We start from the raw sequence: 19,911 nt of genomic DNA, 5'->3' as shown, positions 1-19,911 counted from the left end.
TATATTGCCTTGCAGAAATTTTTCCTTCATGCATCCCTTCTGCCATAGAACCCATGGATGGCTAGTGAGGCAGAAGAGAAAGAAGGGATGGGTGTGGGGTGAAGGGAAGGAGACCAGTCGCAGTGGTGGAAGTAATGTGCGAGCGACTGTGCTGTAGGGCTTGCTCTGCTGCGCTCAGAGCAGCCGACGCACGTGTATGGCTGGCTGCTCAGCAGTGTTATTTAACTGCTCATGTCATACACATCCATCCACACATAACACAGTGCTGTAGTAGTGGTTTTGATGAGAAGAAACCACAGACCTGCAGAAGACTATTTCTGTCCTGTGGAGACTATGTACTTAGGGAGAAAAACAGGGTTGCTTTGTAACGCGTACAGATATTGGACATCTTGTAACAAGCCTTCCCACTGCATTGCACCTAGAGACATCACATTCCTCCTACACGATGATTCCTTGCTCAGTCAGTTCTTATCGTGCCTACACAAATCCATTACTTGCAGATGTCACATGCATTTTCCAGGAGCTCAAAGCAACTTGTGACACCACATACTTCTGTATCAGATGTTTGCAGCTTGTTTATGTCATCCTTTCCGTTGAGAAGTGGAGTGATTCCCCTTGCCTACTCATCTACCAGAAGAGTCTTCAGCTCCTAAAACCCATTCCAGATTCTTTTTTTCCCTCCTTCTCCCCAGGAAACCGAGAAGAAAACCAAATGTAATGGTGTACAGATAATATTTTAAAATTTAATAAGATAAAAATATGACCTGTTGCTGTTACGATTTTGCTAGGAATTAACAAAACATACCATCTCATTATAAGTCCAGTGCTACTCTCTTCCCTGCTGGGGGCTAGGTTTCACCACCTGACTGTAGGCAAAGTGTCTCTCATTCTGCAAATAATTTCTCTATTTTCAGCAGAAATTCCTCAGCAAGGGGGGCTCAACATGTCTTCAGCAGTGGTGATACAGCATTGTAAGCCCCTATCTACGAATGAGAGCTTGTTAATATTATTATCTGGGCAGGGAAGCCTGACCAGTTTAAGCACTATACTTTGTACAGTGCCAACCGAAGACAAGAATATTGGGTGTAAGAGATCAGTCTTTCCAGTGTAGACCCTTTCTTCTGCTTAGGAATTCTAACTTGAGCTAAGGAAAGCAATGTCATTCTGGGACATGTGTGTTTCACCTGCTGCAGTACCACAGAAGTTTTGGGATCATCACTCTGAAGTCCAGCCTGTGCATATGAAATTTCCAGAGTTGGGCTTCTGTAGGAATCTCTCCTTGGCATCAGTAAACCATGTCCTTTGCTGTTAGTTGTGACCGCCAGTGAGGATGACCTTCATCATCTATGCTAGCAACTGGAGAAGTCATACTGTGCTGCCTATTAATAGATCAGGTATCATCGGAAAGTTTAATTAGAACAAGGTGGTTTGGCACCTTGCTACTTTTTCAGCCAGGAGCCAAATACCAGTGTGATTACTGCTAAAGGCTGACACTCAGAGAAAGTCCATGGAACGCTGAGTTGGCTGTAAATTTTGTTTTGCAACCTTCTGTAAAAAGGAATGAAGTTTAGTAAGACAGCTAAGAAGATATACTTTTTATTTTGGAAGTCTGGAAAAGGAATGCTTTGAAATATTCTTTCTGTGTCAAAAGCCTCTAATCAGAGTAGTGCTCTTCCAGAAAAATGTACTGGTGTCCCATGCCCTGGCCTAGTATCTCATGGAATCATGGAATGGTTTGGGTTGGAAGGGATCATCTAGATCATAAAGATCTTAAAGATCATCTAGCTCCAACCTCTCTGCCATAAGCAGGGATACTTGTTGCTCAAAGCCTCATCCAACCTGGCCTTGAACACTTCAAGGGAGGGGAAGTGTTCCCTTTCCTGAACTGTCACACACATGCTTGGGAAGGGACAGTACTAGGGCTGTAAAAATTACAATAATCCTGCCTTTAATGATCACAGGGTTTTCCTCAGAGTGTTTTGAGACCTTCAAAAGTGGAAAGCTTGTTTGTCAATGCATCATAGTAAAACTACTCATAGATATCATGGTCACGTTTTATGCCATTAATTTATTACTAACCGTTGCATGCCAAAAAAGCTTTCCATACTGTGAAAAGCAAAGAGGCCGGTACATTCCCTGCCTTAAAAAACTAGGAGTTTAGAAAACATCATTAAATCTTGAGCTACAAATTATCGCAGCATTGCATTGAACAAGGAAAGTAATTCCTGAGACCTTGCTGGGAAACACTGTACAGCTGCAAAGCACAGATATAGGTGTAATTCTAAGTGCTGAATGCCTAATGCTGAGTTAAAAATGGCCTGCTTAAGAATGATGGGGTTTTTATTACTTCTCTCGTAAGTGGATTTAAGGCTTTGAATCTTAAGATCAAAGGCAAAGGAAACTCCTTGGAATTGCACTGTTAGTCTCCAATCAATTTTAAAGAGGATCCTGACTTCTTTTCCCTCTCTTTCCCTCTCTTTAGACCTCTAGCCAGACCGAACTGGAGAACTGGATCACAGCAATCCATTCAGCTTGTGCAACCGCGGTGGCGAGGCAGCATCACAAAGAGGACACCGTCAAGCTCCTGAAAACAGAGATAAAAAAGCTGGAGCAGAAGATTGATATGGATGAAAAGATGAAGAAAATGGGTGAAATGCAGCTGTCTTCAGTAACGGACTCCAAGAAGAAGAAGACCATACTGGATCAAGTAATCTCACTTGCTTATGTGAAATAAGCCCTTAGCAAATATTTAAGGCCTTCTTCAGATTAGCGGTACCTCTGTCTGCTCCCACCGCGCCATGTGTGTGCGTGGGCAGAGCTCCCCAGGGCAGGTGAGATATGTGTTAGCAGGAGAGCTGTGCTGGCTACCCTAGTTGCACCGTTTCTCCAAACAACATGCACTAAGGTACAGCATGGGCTGTCTTCTCCTGACCTCCACACAAGGGATTTGGCTAGCTGCTTGGAGATTGAATGAGGGCTTTAGGGGAGCGAAGAGGCTACCAGGGCATGGCAGCAGGATGCCTTAGGGAAGATCTGGTCATTGACCAACAAATGCTGCTGTTGCACTTGTCTTAAGAGTGCAAGAGGCTGGTTCTTCTGCTGGCAGGTGGAGTGAAGAAGCCATCCCTGGTTTCTGCTCGTTGTGATGGTCTGCCTTGACCTCATGGCTGCAGCCCTGGCTGCCCTTAGGGACCGCTCCTTTTGACTTCAAGTGGACAACGTAGTTGCATTTAAGAAGCAGAGAGCCTAGCGCAGATGTCTCTCCCTCTGCTGCAGCGGCATCTTATTTTAGGAAACTAACATATGGCTCCTGCTTCATTAGTTTGTAGCTCTTACCACGGCTGCCAAACATGCCTGTAATACAAACCATAGGAAGCGGCCAGGCCCTATGCACTAAGCTAAAGAGATTTCGTACCCCCTGGAAACCTGTGAGAAGTGGGGAGAGAGGGGAGAGATGCTCGTGTCTGTTGAAAGGGCTCCACTCAAAGGCTGTCAATCACAGTGAGAGGGCAGAGCAGTCTCTCTCTTTATGTAACTGAGTTTTTCCAAACACTTTGAAACTGTTTCCTATCAGCAATTTGAATTATTTAAATAAGTCCTTACATAGGCTGATTATAGTGCACTTCCGCTGATAAGATTAATTATCCCCAGTGTACTACACTTTTTCAAGTATGGCGAGCTGTGTTGATGCTTACAGCAATTCTGCTGCTGTGGCTGCTGATTTGGGGCGCTCTGTATGTGGAATTTGGTGGGCTTTGGTCTTCTTGTTTCTCAGATGCTCTTGATGCATGAAAGAAGCCTCTTAAGGGACTGCTCAGAAGAGAATCCTGGAACACAAAGAAAATTAAAAATGGAATTTTAATCCTATTAATTAGCATTGTATCAAAGGAGCGGTTATCTCAGGAGAAGACTTCTGCTATGAACATTAAAAAAAGTTGTTTTCCATCTAATGAAAACTTTTTTATTATCTGTATCCTTTTCTGGGTTTGGGAGAGTAGGGGAGAGTGGGAAAGAAGGGGGATCAAAGTTTCTTGAATGAGATCAGCATTGGTGAAAGAGGTGCATTACTGGGAACAGTAGAATTTTCTCAAGGTACTTACCACTCTGTTCTTCCTCCTCTCCCCTTTTCCTCTCGTGCGTCTCACTCTTGAATCTTTGCTGTACACAGATCTTCGTTTGGGAACAAAATCTTGAACAGTTCCAGATGGACCTATTTCGGTACCGCTGTTACTTGGCTAGTCTCCAAGGAGGGGAGCTCCCAAACCCTAAAAGACTGCTTGCTTTTGCCAGCCGTCCAACAAAAGTTGCAATGGGCCGTCTTGGAATCTTTTCAGTCTCGTCATTTCATGCACTGGTAAGTTTGAACAGAGGCCAGGGGTCATCTTTGCCAACCTGCAAATCGGTTCACGTGTTCAATGCAGAGATCATGTTGACAAACAGCAGCCTGTGCCTGGAGGTGAGCCCTTACCTTAGCATGCAGAATATTCTGCTTCCTGAAAGGGGTGTGTGTCCTGGATATAGAGTAAAAAGCAGACGCTTGCAAGCCATGCCCTTATGGAAGTGGAAGAACCACGTTTCTCCTAAACACGTGATTTTGAATTTCCAGATCTGCACTATAAACATGCTTTCTACAAATAGATCTTCCTGTTACAAGAGCAGGCTCATCTCTAATGTCCGTGCACATGGACTTGATCCAAAAGTCCAGTGAAGTCAATGGGGGTCTTTCCGAGGCCCTCAGCACGTGTTGGCTTAGACCTTCTCGGGCATGGTTTGCTCTCTACCATATGGATGAATCTACTGGCCAATTAGTCTAATATCCGGTCTCCAGCGATCAACACCTGATGCTTCACAAGGGAGGGGAAATGTTCATCTCTTCTACTTATGGTGTAGCAAATAATGTTTAAAATGGTTGTTTAAATGTAAATAATGCAACAACCCAGCTCTTAAAAATACAGGGAAATGTATTGCAAAGTGGTGGGGTTTTGATGAATTTAAATCAAGTTCCTGTAGTTTCGGCTTGGACTCTTGGAGCTTCACAGAAATAGCTGAGCTCCACTGTTGTCTTGTAGATGTCAGCTGTACCCTTCAATTGAATCCAGAGCTGTAATTCAGTCAGGGGCGTTTTTATTCTTTTATATATGAAAAGATTAGCGTCATCATTCTGATAATTACTGGTGGATTTATATTTTTTTTTAAGTGGCGGGCTGTAATTTGCATTTATGCTTATTTTTTTGCATCTAGCAAAGCACTGAGCATTAGCCTGAAAAACAGTCTGCCTCTTCATGCTGGTGTCTCTTGAGAGCCAAGTGAAAAAAAATATGTTTTGAATATGTTGTGCTGGAAAAGACACGTGCTTTCTTCTCCTTCAAACAAACTCTTGTGTCCTCCTTTGCCCTCAATAGCGTGGAGACGGTGCAGTGAGTCTCAGACTCGAGCTGGGTGCTGCATGGTGGTAGTGTGGCATCCCTAGCTCTCCTGAAGTTGTTCCTCAGTACGTTAGTCAGAGGATGTGCTGAGTCTCCCAGGTGTCTCTGCACAAATGTCCCAGGTACAGCTAAGAAATGTCTCACAAGTCCAGGCTGTGGAAATGGAGACATTTAAGTTCTTCTTTTCCTTGATTTCTCCACATTTCCCAAGGAGAATCACCATTACTCATACAGCGGCACTTCCCCGGGTACACAAGCCAGCCTTCTGTTCGTCCTGTCTTTATATGGGTTTTTGTATCTGCTACACCCAAACAACCAGTTTCACAGCTCTGTAGCTTGGGGCGTAACTCAGAGATTTGGGTGTTCCCACTGGGGTTGCCAAACGACAGTCACATTTTGCTAGTTTCAGCTGTGGGAATCCAGTACAAAGGTGTTTCAGGAAGTGTATGGCCAAGTTGGCAGGGTGGGTCTGTCTGTCTGTCTGTCTGGCTTCACCTTGCACTCCCATTCATACCTGCAGTCTCTCCTACCACTCCCTTTTTTGCAGGAGAGGAGCTCGCTCTCTTGAGGCCACCTCCACATGGGAAATCTGCTTAAACTTTGGCCTAAACACTTCACCTCTGACTAATGTCGCACTAATTTCTACCAGAGCTTCCTCATTTGGGAAGCTCTCTCCAGATATTTGGTCTCACTAAAGGCAATTACCTTTTCCCTCCAAAGGGGTTGCCACAGGACATTTTTCAAGTACCCAAGCAGTTAACGCTGCTCTAATCAAAAGAGTCATTTCAGCTCACTTTTTTCTTCTTGTGTTTTGCTCACTCCTTCAAATGTTGCTATCTTTAAGGAAGTGCAGGTTTTAAATTCCTTGACCTATTTGCAGGCCTTTTATCTGGCCTTGTAACAGCTATGAGTCAGTTCCAGGATGCACAGAATGCTTCCACAGGAAAGAGGAAAAAGTATTGGGCTTTTCGGAAGCAGCAGATAAGTTTGGAAATCTCAGGTTTTGTGTGTCCCGCTTTGAAACCTTGTTAGGAAAAAAAAACCCCACCAAGCCCTTCATTGATGCTGAGGTTTTCCTCTGTGATTATTTGGCTGCTTCAAAATATCTCTGATTAAATGCCAAAAAATGGGGAGGGTGCTACTGTCCATTTTAATTTTTGATGTTTGACATTGGAAGAAGTGAGTTACATTGCAGTGAGAAGGAAGCAACCTGGCAGTATCACCATTGTCGCTGTTGTGAGTACGCTTTGTTGCCATAGTATTTGCCTTTTTTTTTTTTGAACCAGATTCCACTGTTTGTTAGATTATGTAAGCCATGGTGTGGTGGGATGCTGCGACTTTTGATTTTAAAACCATGTGGCATTGACAGGTGGCAGCTCGCACAGGGGAGTCTGGAGTGAGGAGAAGGACACAGGCCATGTCCAGATCTGCCAGTAAACGGAGAAGCAGGTTTTCTTCTCTTTGGGGGCTGGATACTACCTCGAAGAAAAAGCAAGGCAGGCCAAGCATTAATCAGGTAAGTGTGTGGAAGTTTGTGATATTATTTTCAAGGCTTATTTGTTGGCGTGCAGAATGCAGCTCATGCAAAGAGTCACTTGCACCAAGCACTTACACATCCAACCTCAACCTTGCCTGTTTAATCTTTCACGGCTTATAGTCATCTCATTCCACATCCTCTTCAAAAATTAGTGACTGTAATTATAGATAAGTATACAGCCGCTCCTATCAAACAAGGTTTGATATTAGTTGCATTTCTACTGTTGTTGCATTTCTGCTGCTTCTGCTTTTGCTGGAGGTACTTTCCCTAAACTGAGGAGTAACAAAGCAGCAGTGTAGAACAGATACAGATTTGGAAGGAATTAAAAAAGGCAGACTTGTTTGTTTCTTTAAAGTAAAATGAGTTTGTAGAAAATGAGTATGTAGAATACTTGAAATGTAGCTGAGTTTGAGGAAAGCTTTGTAAAGTAAGAAAAAGATTTGCATTTAGAAGGGACAGTCCCTGTTTTGCTTCAGTTTTTTAAAAAAGCAAAAGTTGAAATGTTTGCACCCAGTCACTGCCCAGATCTTTCTTTAGAAAACGTGTTTCAGTGTGGTAGAAAGGTGCTTCCTTGTTATTCTTTCCAAACATCCCTAATTATAGCTTTCAATTTTTGAAAGCCATACCTCATCTAATTGCAGGAAATGTAGGCTTTGCTTTTCTTTCTCTTCTTTCACTTTTTGAGGGGAGAAAGGCTTGGGACACGTGTTGTTTTGTGCCCTGTGATTTCTTCTTCCTTCTGTTAAAGCAGCAGTGGGTGTTTGTTTTGTTTAGCAGAGGATGAGTGCTGCAAAATTGTTTAGCTTGTTTTTAGTGAGACATTAAAAGTTCACCTAATATTTAATAGTAGCTGAGCAAAAGCTCAGGGTTTTGCTGGGAAACAGCAGATGTCTCCATGAGTGTGTTCCCAATTCATTGCGCTGGTGCTGCAGCGTCCCTGTTGCTTTGTACTTATTTTCCCCAAATAAAGGGCAATTGCTTGTCCTGAGCTAGGATCCTGCCCATGCTGTGTCTTCAAACTCACCTTTTTTTTCCTTTCAGTGGGGATAAATGCATTCTTCACACTTCCTCTCCCTGCCCCCACCCCTACCCCCCTCACTCACAGGCATGAAAAAGGATTTTGTTCCAGGGTAAAGAAAAGTCATACTGGAAAGAGTGAAAGAAAAAGTAAACTTTTCAGCAAGTAGCAAAATAACTAAATATAATGCCTGAACACATTTCCCCTGCTTGAGTTTAGTATCATGCAAAGTATTGCCAACTTGAAGCGTTATACTATAAATCCCTAAAGGGCGGTGACCTTCTCCCATCCTGCCCGGTCCCTGCTTCTTTTTAGTTACGGAATAGTTAACAGCCAAACCCAGCAACTTGATCATAAAGCTGTGCTGATGTGGAGCTATAAAAGTTAACTTTTCAGTTTTAATTATAAGCTTCTGCTGCAGTAACAACCCTGTTTGCCTATCTGATGCAGTCTTGTGCTGATTTGGGGTGGATCCTGTAAATATTCCCATTCTGTTGTTCCTCCTGCACGGAGTCCTGTTGATTTTGGCTCTGGCTCGTGCTGGGTTACCAGCTCTTATTTCATTAGAGAAGGGTTATGCTGACTTGCGGTACTTGAATGTTTGCTAAGTACTTTTTGAAAGCTGTTTTATTACAAAACCAGCCAGAAGCGGAGCCCTTCTTCTGATTTCTCAGCCTTAGCAGAGGGGGAGAAGCATTCATTTCCTCCACTTTACAGGTTGGGAAGCTGAGCACAAAAGGAAATAAAATTTGTCCAACTCCTCCAAGAAAGTCAGTGACAGACCAATAAGCAGAACTGGTCTCTAATATTTCAGCATGGTGCCCCATCATCAGCTTGTCATTTGCCCTCCCTTCCCTTTTAACAAGCTGATAGTTTTCCTTTTCTGTGTTCTGAGATTAATGTTTTTATTTTTCAGTTTGATTTCCATGCTAGATGTTAAATACACTGTTCTCCCCTTAGTGTGTGCTGCAGACGGCGCGGAGGCATGTTCATGTTTTAAAGCAGAGTCACTCTGTTATTCCTTAGGTGTTTGGTGAAGGAGTTGATTCAGTAAAGAAATCTCTCGAAGGAATCTTTGATGATACAGTCCCAGATGGCAAGGTAAAACACCAGCTCTCCAGCTGCTCCCTTCCCCCACATTTGCAGGCAGCCTAAATACAGCGTTGACTCTGGGACATGAGAGGGGACGTGGAGCCACCAGAAGAGGAGAGGACCCTCTGTGCATTGTAGGGCTTGGGTTTGAGCTGCTTGCCCACGGTCAAAAGGGCTCGCTGTGTGTGGCATCCTAAGAGCAGCTGGAGGTGTCAGACCCGGAGGGGTGTTAGCACTGCACACCACTGCCCACAGGAGGACCTGGACACCGCTGGTTCTGGAAGATGTGATGGCCGTACGGGGTTTTCATACTTTAGAGTTGGCACAATTATGAAGTGCAGGGCTTTCTGTGTTTTGTTCCCATGTGCTTCTGTGAGCTTCTGCGTTTGCAGCAACAGTTAAAACTGCTTTCTCTTTTCCCAGAGAAAGTCAGCTATAAAACAGCATTAAGACAGTGCTAAGAGGCACATTCTTCATGTAGTGCATATGGGTTTAGCTGCATGAGCCCACTTGCAGCAAATAGGCATTCTGCAGCTCCATCACTTCCTGGGGATTTATAGCTTGGAGTGCAACTCGGATGTATAAAAGACAGTAAATTCAAAATAAATGCTAAGGTTTGCTACATTGCCATTTCTAGGTATAGGAACTATGGCACCTACAACAGTTTTGTTGGCCTTGGGTTGGTTTACTCAGAAACACAGTGCATTTGAGTTTTAATTTTGAATCTCTTTTTATCACTATTATTTTTTGTTGCGTTCCTAGCATTCCCAATAGCCATAGGTTGAAATCCCAGGAAAAGTGCATTGCACCAGAGTAACTGTGTGGGTGGCATGGGAAAGCACACTTTATACTGCTCAGGTAAAACTGCAGAGTTTCCTGTCCAGACAAGCCTTCAATCTAGGCTTACGAATAAAAGATCTTCTCTATAAGAGGGCTTTCTGATACAGCATATAATGTTCCTCACACTTGTTATTGTTGAAGAGGGAGATTGCATTTGGCTGGTAGAGTCATAATGGATTTTGTCTATTTAGAGGGAAAAAGAAGTGGCACTGAGCAGCGTTCATCAGCACAATCCCGACTGTGATATTTGGGTTCACGAGTATTTTACGCCGTCTTGGTTCTGCCTGCCGAACAACCAGCCTGCTCTGACAGTCATCCGTCCCGGGGACACCACACGAGACGTGCTGGAAATGATTTGCAAGGTAAAGGCTGTGAGTGTGCCCTGGAGCGAGGTGAAGTGTCTGCAATCCTGAGTCCTTTCAGTTGAACCTCATAGTGAGTTTCTCATATGCCAGTGCTCAGACTGCACTGGGTTGGGCGATCAGTTGTATGTTAGAAGAGAAACGTGAATTATACTGAAATTTTCATGCAAGCACTACACAAGAAAAATTCCTACAGCTGGAGCTAGACTTTGCATGGGTGTAGGGAGGGGAAGGCAGACTAGTTTTTGCCTTTTTCACTCTCGTGCCTATGCATGAACTTCTGAAGTGCCTTCACACCCTGCCTCTGCTGCCACCTCTCATGTACCCACCCACACACTCCCCCTCCAGTGAAGACCAAGCTGAAGACCAGCCCTTCTTCCCTCCCCATCTGCTCCCCAACATCCTGGGCCCCAGCCCGCTTCCTTTCACTGTCCTGTCCTCGCCCGACCACCCTGCTTCCCCCACCTCTTCCAAGCCCTCCCACGGCCCCTTCCCTCCTCCGCCAGGCAGGCGGGGTGATCTCACCCTTTCCCAGGTGCCAGGTCGTCCTGTTTCCAGGTGCCATTCCTCCTTCCTTCCCCCTGCCGCTTCCTCCTCTCCGGCTGGCGCGGGGGAGGAAGGCACGGAGAAAACAGCAGCACCAGGAGTAGGAGAAGGTGCCTGTGTTTGCTGTCTACATTGCAGAGTCAGACTCGCCTTGTGTAGGTGGCAGGAGGGAAGAGAGAGGAAAGCTTTTATCTGCATTGGGGGGGGAGTGGGAGAAAAGCCACCTGGATTTCTTTTCAAGACAAAGTATAGGAGACATTTGGCCATTAAAAAGAGTTACATCTCAGCAGAGAAGTTGAAAGCTTTGACAAATTAAATACAAGCTTTCAGTTCTGGCAGCAACATAATGTGTGTTTTCTGCTAACCAGCTGACTGCAAGCTAGACCCAACTCGTGTCACGTGCCGTTCTGAAAAGTGAGTCCTCTTTTGTACAACACCACCACCAAAAGAAAGAAAACATTTATTTCTATTAAGAGCTTAAGTTTGGGGACTTTTAGAACATGTTGCATGTGCTCCCAAAGAGAGGGAAGGTGAGAAAAAGGCATTTGTTTGCAATAATTATACAGTGTGCTCATCTCTCTGCCAGGTGCACTATTAAAGAGTGCTGCAGCTTGTGAAAGCTCTTCATTGTGTTCAGGAAAAGATGACATTTTTGGAGAGAGACATAATAGGGAAGCTGGATGACACATTATTAGTAATGATTTATTTTTAGGATTTATATTTTTCTTTGGGTAAAGGTGATTAACTCAGTGGGCCAAATCCTTAGCTGGGGTAAATTGGTGTAGCTCCACCGGTTCCGGTAGGTATCTGCTGAGAATCTGGTCTCTTACTGCGTGTTTGATTGTTGTGGGTGGTGGTGTATAAGGAGAAGGGGAGGTGGGTGTTTGTTTTTTGAAGAGCTATTATCTGTTTCTTTCCTTTCTGTAAGAGTTTTCAGTCTGGAAAACACTGATGGATGCCTTCTTTTTCTGTAGCATTTAATAATCAATCTCTTTCTTCTGTCTCTTGCATTCAGCTCATTTTTTCCCCTTTAATATCTGATCCACATCATTTCACATCAGTTTGCCATCTGCCATCTGAGAACCAGTCAAGTTCTGGTATAGTAAACATTTCGAGATCTACATTTCATATAAACCTCTTCATGTTTGTAGACGTGGTTAAATCTATCTGTGCTATTAAACTGAGTCTGATTATTCTGTTGGAGAACATTAAGTGCACTCAAGGCATTGTAGAAAATGTGTTCTTATACTAACATTGCTGCTTGTTATTATATAGCGAGTTAGGTTTTGGAGACTGCTTTGTGACACTTTTATGATTCAAGATTGGTGGGAGGAGAGTTTAAAGCATATTTTAAAATGGTTTCTCGAAGATTTCTCCTAAGATTTAACTAATAACATCACTTGGAAGTCAGGAAAAGTCAGTGTATATGCATTAAATTGTTTCCTATGGATAATACTGATCAGTGTGAACGTGTGTGTATGTATTACTAACGTTTGCATAATGGTATGTTTTAAAATTGAGCAGAAACACACACACTGTATATGGACTTAGGCAGTATGGAGAGAATAACACCAAAAATCAAGCACAGAAGACTACCTGGCATTTAGTCTTTTGACTGAACTGGATAAAAAGCAAGAAGCAAAAAAGGTTCTGTTTTCTCACAAGTTGCATTTTTCAAATAGACCTGCGTGAGGGGCAAGAAGCAGATTTCCCCTAGATCTCTGGGTGTGTGCTCAAAGTCTCTGAGAAGTTACTTAAGCCTCATGCTCTGTGGGCTTGCTTTGGTTTTGTGCTGGTGTTTTCCTACTGAAAAAGCTTGGGCCACACAAGTGCGAGGCCCAAGTAATACGGTGGGATGGCTAGCATGTTTCCATGGTGCGGTCATTTCAGTGCTAATGAAGGTCTCCCCTACCAAGCTGAAAGAATATGCCTCTCCTTCTCTTTAACTAGAAGGGAGCCAAAATGGGTGAATAGTTTGGGTTGTGTGCCGACCCGCTATGCCACGTGGAGCCCGCTGAATCGGATCACACTCCAGGCTGTAAATTCTTCTTCAAGAGCACGTCAGTTAAGCTGTCGGGTTGTGCTTTAAATTGGGTTAGCTGCTTAATTTAGTCCAGACATAGCCAGAGTTATTAGGAGAGAAATAAATAAACCGAGAAGCTTATTTGGACTGCTAAAAGGTATTTTGGGTGGTCTCAAAAGGATATTAATACCATTAAAGCTGTGCTGTTTCTGCTCCCACCTTCCCGCATATGGATGCAGCTAGACCAGCAACAAAAAAAAAAAAAAAGAAAAAAAGAAAAAATGTTAATGGTATGGCTTTTAGGGCAGAGTGGCTATGTCCACTTTAAGAGAGCCTTCTCCTTTCACTTCAGTAGAAAATCACGCCCCTATTTGAAGCAGTTTCATGTAAAATTTCGAGGTAGACAAAGCCTTGCTGCATCTATACAAATGTTAATTAACTAAATGGTGTGCTGCTCCATTGCAGCTTTAATGGTGATGACACTCATTGCCTGACTTGGAGGGGATTACAATGTAGTGGATGAATGGCATCCACCCTGCTGATGGCGTTTCTTGGAAGAAATGAATGGCTCAAAATATACGTGAATTTTATACAGCGACCTCTTTAGATGATGCTGTGCTCTGGCATAGTTCGGGGCTTCAGTGCAGCATTGATCATCTTGTGTTTGGCTCCCTCCTACTCTCTAAAATGGCCAGCACAGACAATTTTCTCCTAAGCAAATCTCCCTGCAAAGACTGGTGTGAAAACAGATGTCTCAGTGGTCATCTCCATGCCTGATGGGGTGCCCCATATCAAAGCAGGCAGAAGCCCTGTCATTGACCGCTGGGATGGCAGATCAAGCCGTCACCTGTGGGGAAGGATGCTCTTTTAAGATGCTATCGGGGCACAGGCTGCTGAGCAGGTAGCGATCACACCTGAGTGCACCCTACCCCTGCCCAAGGTGGCTCTGAACTGGCGGCTGTGTTGCTGAGGGGTGTCGGGGTGTCCCCGACCCCACAGGGAGCTGGGGCAGCTGAGCATGGGCTACCTGCCCTACCAGTGCAGCTCAGGCAGCTCCTGGCCTGCGCCCAACAGCTGGAGGCTCTGGACTGGGTCAACTCATGTCCCTCTGCCACAGGTTGTGATTTCTGCTGGCCTGGGGCAGGCTGGAAAGCGTCCCTTTAAGTCTCCTCTGCAAGGGGAGAATGTATTCACGTACCTGGCTGCAAACAGAGGCTCTCTCCCAACCCTGGGCTTTAGTCGATGACAGGTAGCTTGTCAGCACAGGTCTGGGTAACTGGCGTTTGCACAGCATCCGTGCCTGATGCTTCATGAAATGCAGGACACATATGAGAGCTTCGGCACAGGAGACCACGGGAGGATAGACCATGGTGGCAAGAGGAGGCTGCCAGGTTGCTTGGCTCTCTTTTCTGCTAGTATGTTTTTTTCCACATGGACTTTTGGCTTTGCTGTAAATGGCTCAAGCGTTTTCCGGACTTTCATGGATTAGGTGAACCCAGCCCGCTCTAGGCAAACCTGCTTTGGCAGGGGGGTTGGACTAGTTGATATCCGAAGGTCCCTTCTAACCCTGACCATTCTGTGATTCTGTGATTCTCCCTCTGGCTGTGGGTTGTGAAGTCTGTGGTTTTATGTCTCCTTTGTATGTTTGTGTTTAATTAGTGCGCAAGGTGCTCTTTAGTTTGTGTCTAGGCATAGTAAACTAATCTGACCAGAAACTAATCTAGGACTACTATGCATCATTTCTGAACAATTAAAACCAATTCTGCTTCCCTGTAATTTCTGGGGTGTTTGTATGTGTGTGCATGTAAGAGAAAAAACTGGTGAAAACAATCAGTAAACAATGAGCGAAGCATGCAAAATGCTTTTCAAAAAAGAAAAAGGGGGGAGAGGGTGAGCATCTCCTACATTCAGCTCTTTTTATGTTGGCCTTTGATAGATATCACATTCCTTATTTAATTAACTAAGTATTTGTCCGGATTATGGAGGTTATCCCATTTCAGATACTCAATTTCATATACGAATAATTTGGTCTTTGAATTGGACATATTTGAACGTAGCGTTACGTAGACTGCAGCAATAGATCTGCCTTTTTTTTCTTCTTATTGATAGCTCTTTTTTATTCATGGGCTAATCTAGACTTTCAAAAACGTTCCCTGTTCTCTGAGTACTTGCTGAAGGGTTTGCTAGGTCAGTGTGTGATCTTTTCCACAGGTCACTCGGTGTACATTACTCATCATCTGTGCTGTGTGATCAGTCAGCTGAGTCCCGATGTATCATCATCTTGGCTTGTACTGGATAAGCGAGGCTTTAAAAAACATAATAAACAGGCAATAATGATGTTCTTGCATGAATTTTCAGATGAGCCATTGTTTTTAGTACAATCTAGGAAACTTTGGTAATTTGCTCATATAAAATGAAAAGGCCAATGTATAAAAGCATATAATAGTGGGATTTCAAAAGTGACAATGAGGAGAATTTACGCCCTGTATTTGTGAATCACTTTGGGGTTTTTCATTAGCTTTAGTCAATAGTTTATGAACTTTGAAAGTAACTTCTGAATGACATCCTTTGTGTTTATCATTATTCTAATGTGTTTTGATTACACACTGCATTAACCTCTGCTTAAATCAAGCTTATTAATCATGCTGAGAAAAGGTCATTAACATCTCCCAGACCAAATGCCATATCCTCAGCTAATTATAACTAATTCATTAAAATGGTGTGACCTGTTTCCACTGGGATGTAATCCAGTATGCAACTCTTGGCTTCTTTTAGCCTTATAAAGCCAGTGTATCCTGAGCTGTTTTAAATTTAGAGGACATACAGATATTTTTTTTTTTAAATATTAACCTTGCTTGAAATTTACCACATGAAGCTAACTCACTAATGATGAAGATGCTAAAAAACCCAAAACAAACAGAAAAATACTTTCCTGTTACACTTCTCTCTGTTAGCAGAACATTTATTTTCCTTCTTGCGATTTTTAATGCCCTTTGTATACAAGTGCTGTAATAGTGTTTGCTTATTTCTGCAATAGCATGGGATGGAGCAGAACTGCCAGATAAGCACAACCAAAGAGACTGCTTAGAGCACTAGCACTGCCTTTGACATCCCGGGCAGTGGTTAAATGAACACTTATTCTTGTGGAAGAGGAGGAGGTTCAGGTTTTTTGTTCAAGTTAGGAGATCATGGGCCTCCTGTGGAAGATGGTGCTGAGTCATTTTTATTCCTATGAGTGTCAGGCCGTTCTCTAAGTATAGATGATGTGAACCATTGCTTTTCCCTTCTAAAGCCTCTTCTCCATTTCTTGCAGACACACCAGCTGGATTACTCTGCTCACTACCTGCGACTTAAATTCCTGATTGAAAACCAGATTCAATTTTATGTACCAAAGCCAGAAGAGGATATCTATGAACTGGTAATGCTACCTAGTGAGCAAAATTAAATGGCACTTGGTAGGACACTATTAATTAGTGTTTATCTGACATATGTAATATGCAGAGTTATGCTTTTTAACTTGCAATTATAGTGCTTTGCAGACCATATCAAATTGGCCTACAGTAAAGTAATCTCTCCAAACATTTCATCTTGAGGAGAGAGTTGGTGTTTAGCTTATGGTGTTTGTACATGCATGTGTCTGTGTGGAAGAGAGGGAAGAGGAACAGCCACAGGTAACGTGTGAAAGTCACTGTGACATACATTTAAGCTTAACTTCGCTCAAGGTTGTCTTTTGCTGTTGTTCATATTGTCCTTGATAGTTTTAAAGACATAGTGTTGAGGCCTGAGTATTTCTTGTTCAGATCATTTTGCCTGATTTTTAAAGAGGAGGAAATGCACAAGTAGTTGGGTTTTTTTGGTTCGTTTGTTTGGTTTTTTTTTTCCTAAATGGGAAAGTAAACATTGATGTTAAAAAGCTCTGGAGTTATATGTGAGAATGTACTTTCCTAATTGCTTCAGTTGGTTGTGTTGATATTATTCATCTCAAAAGCATACTTCAAAGGAATTTTGAAATGAGAGATTAAAAAAAAAGACCAAACAGAATTAGTGTCATGCTTTAACTCTATGATTTTACACATGCACACTGCAAAGCTTTTTAAAGTCCTTTTCATTGGTGGCTGTTTTATTTATAAAAAGTAAAACTTCGCAGTAAAACTTTGCCAGTTATGGATGCTTTTGTTCATTTAGTAAAGAAGTTCTGTGATTTGCCATTAACACTGTCAAAAAAAAGAGTGAGAAAGTAGTAGTTGAATACTAAGACTGGGAAGTGAATTATAGTTCGGAAAAACTGAAACTCAGAGGAGACAGATTTTAGCTTTCATGGCCTGGGAGGACTTTGGTGACTTTTCACTTCTTTTTTAATTTCTCCTCCTCTTTTTAAAACCCTTGCTGAAACCCAGCTGATATTTTTGTAAATGTCATTTGACTCTTTTTCAGGCTCTGAATAATATGTTCCTATATTTGAAAACTGCATTTTTAAAAATATTGCTAGCATGGCATCCTTATTTAGTTTTATATTTTATTTTACTATATACAGTCATTTAAATGGGTATAAAACTGTTTTGTAATATCTGTTATTTGCAATTAAACAGATGTGTAAGTGCTGATATAAGCAGGAGATAAAATTGTGTTTTATGAAAGAAAACCTTTACTAATGAGTTACTCTTCTTTTTTTAAAGAAATGGTTTAAATACTTCAGTCCAAACACTGATGCCACGTAGTTACAAAATGTTAATTATTGTGAATTGCTTTTTTACACACTCTTACCAGCATGTAAACAATGATTACCTGTGGGCTCTCATTCACATGTGGGTATGATTTTTTTCCAAAGACAAAAGGATAGTTTGCTACTTAAGTGCTAGCCTGTTCTGTGGAAAAAACAGCTGCAAACCTTGGCTGAGCCAGCAGGTTCCACAGTGTCAAGGCTTAAAAGGAGTGTCAGGGCTGACTCCCAAAGATGTCAGCTAAAAACTTCTAAATATTTGATCCAGGTGACTTTGTCTGGAAAAGCAGGATTTCCCTGCCTCTGGTGGGGTCACAGGCCCTTTGTTCGCAGCTCCGGGCAGGACCCCAGTACAATAGCGAGCCACACAAGACAGGAGAACATAAGTGATTTAAAAGCACAAAATGTGTGAGCAGTGGTGAGGTGTGGCCTTGCTGAGGTGTTGCTTGGCTCCTGAAAGGCAGAGTGAATTGCACCTGCCTGTGTAGGCTTCTGGGTTATTACCTAGGTGTGAATTTGTGCTGGTCTCCCAGGAAGGATGTTAATGACCATTTCAAAGACTTGGGGGGCTTTTCTCAGTACAAATAAACAAATGTGTTAAAGGTGAAATTTCATGGTAAGAAAGAGCTGCATATCAAATCTGATAGTCTTCTAACAATTAAGAAATGCACCCTCTTTGTCCTTTTAGTACTATCGAATCTTTGAATTCCTGCAATGTCTTAATCAAAATAATATAAAAACATTAAATGGTGACTATTCAGAAAATACAAAAACAGGAAGAGAAACTCTGTTTCTTGCGCACTCAAAATGGTATTGACTGAGTGAAATAGATGTACCCTTGCTCTTATGTTGGCAGCAGTAAAACACTGCTTCCTCCTCTTTAACTGTGTTCTAACAGTAAAGCATAGTGACACTACTAATACATCTCACCCATGTGGAGAAAAACTGTTCAATAAATAATGACCACAGTCCATTTCTTCTGCCTGTAATTAAAAAAAAAAAAAAATGTGTTCATAAAGATTACAATTGATGTGTCCTCCCACAGTAACATATTTTTGTGTTTTTTTTTCTATTCAGCTGTACAAAGAAATAGAAATCTGTCAGAAAGTTACACAGCACATTCAAATAGAGAAGTCTGATGCATCCTCTGATATTTATGGTGAGTTTCTCTCCTTGATTTGTTTTTACTTTTCTACCAAGGTCAGTTCTAGTGTGTGTGGGTTCTTGCTGGCTATTCATTGATGTACCTGAAAGGCCTGTTGAACACACTAGGAAAAGCACATCTGATTCTTGTGCCATCCACAGAAAACTTGCTCCCCTGCCCTGAAGCAGTACGGTTTTATTTGTAGTGCACTGAACACTGTGTTTCCCAGTGCTTGAGCTGCAGGATGTGCAGCTCTTTGATAAGAGCTACAGTGGCAGAAAGGACAAATGTTTTCTTGTTCTTGTAGTTTCTCATAACACCACCTACAGAGGTTGTGCAGCTGAGCACCAGCGGAAAACAGCATCCTTTGCCAGTTGTCACATCTTACATGAATGCCAGCATCCTGGTGTTCACGGGGACCCTGCAGTGGGGCTTGGGAGTGGGCTGCCACTGTGGCTTGCCACTGCTAGCAGCTTCTCCCTTTCCTCACCCCTTCCACCAAGTGTGATGGCAGGGATGCAGCCAGGAGCATCGCTGTGAGTGGGAGGCATCTCGAGGTCTGCGGCCGGGCAGCTGTCCAAGAGAGGCTGTTTGGTCCCTCTCCCCGCCTGCCGTGGACACATAAGGGGGGGTCCCTGTCTTGCCCCGATGTTTCTGAGGCTGCAAAAGCCTGGCCCCAGTGCACGTCCAGCCCTCGAGGATGCCCCATGGGCAGAGCCAGAATCTGACACAGATCTGTGTATAAAACATAAAACAGAGGAAGTCCTCCCTATGTAATTTCAGCAAAACCCCTAATCTTTACCTAGGGGTGGTCGTATTTCTTAGCTTTCAAGTATTTCAAGTTACAGACCTCCAGCCTGGTGAGTTTGCTCTTTGGTCTGGCAATTACAGTTCTGTAGTGTATTTTAAAGTTATTTGTGCAACCTACCCTGCAGGAAACCAATCTGCATCTTTTTACTGTTTATCTAAATATTCTGTTTTAATGACTAGAATAATTCTGAATCCCAAAACTGCTTAATATACAGCTGCAGTCCATTTGAATATTGAGCTCTGCTACAAAGCAGTGGTACTGACTGCAGTTTGAATATTGAAGGCCTAAGAGAGAAATACTAACCAGCACAGCGATGGCCCTAGGTTCGATAATTATGCTGTGCCTGAAAGCACTGCAAGAGTTAGGGGTATTATGGTATTTCCTGTTTATTT

General features: G+C 42.9%; 1 protein-coding gene across 1 annotated transcript in view; it reads left to right on the top strand.

Moving 5' to 3' along the window:
* Positions 1 to 19,911, top strand: part of TIAM1 (TIAM Rac1 associated GEF 1) — an 86,035-nt gene that overhangs the window by 26,230 nt on the left and 39,894 nt on the right. Inside the window, exons 5-11 of the mRNA XM_074145631.1 lie at positions 2,483 to 2,707; positions 4,169 to 4,354; positions 6,796 to 6,942; positions 9,008 to 9,082; positions 10,105 to 10,275; positions 16,158 to 16,262; positions 18,642 to 18,723. Coding sequence (XP_074001732.1) covers positions 2,483 to 2,707; positions 4,169 to 4,354; positions 6,796 to 6,942; positions 9,008 to 9,082; positions 10,105 to 10,275; positions 16,158 to 16,262; positions 18,642 to 18,723 — 991 coding nt within the window. The remainder of the gene's footprint in view (positions 1 to 2,482; positions 2,708 to 4,168; positions 4,355 to 6,795; positions 6,943 to 9,007; positions 9,083 to 10,104; positions 10,276 to 16,157; positions 16,263 to 18,641; positions 18,724 to 19,911) is intronic.

Source organism: Numenius arquata, chromosome 1 (assembly GCF_964106895.1).
Source record: "Numenius arquata chromosome 1, bNumArq3.hap1.1, whole genome shotgun sequence".
NCBI classification, from domain to species: Eukaryota; Metazoa; Chordata; class Aves; order Charadriiformes; family Scolopacidae; genus Numenius; species Numenius arquata.
The sequence above is the reverse complement of the archived record's forward strand: the minus strand, read 5'-3'. Positions and strand labels throughout refer to the sequence as shown.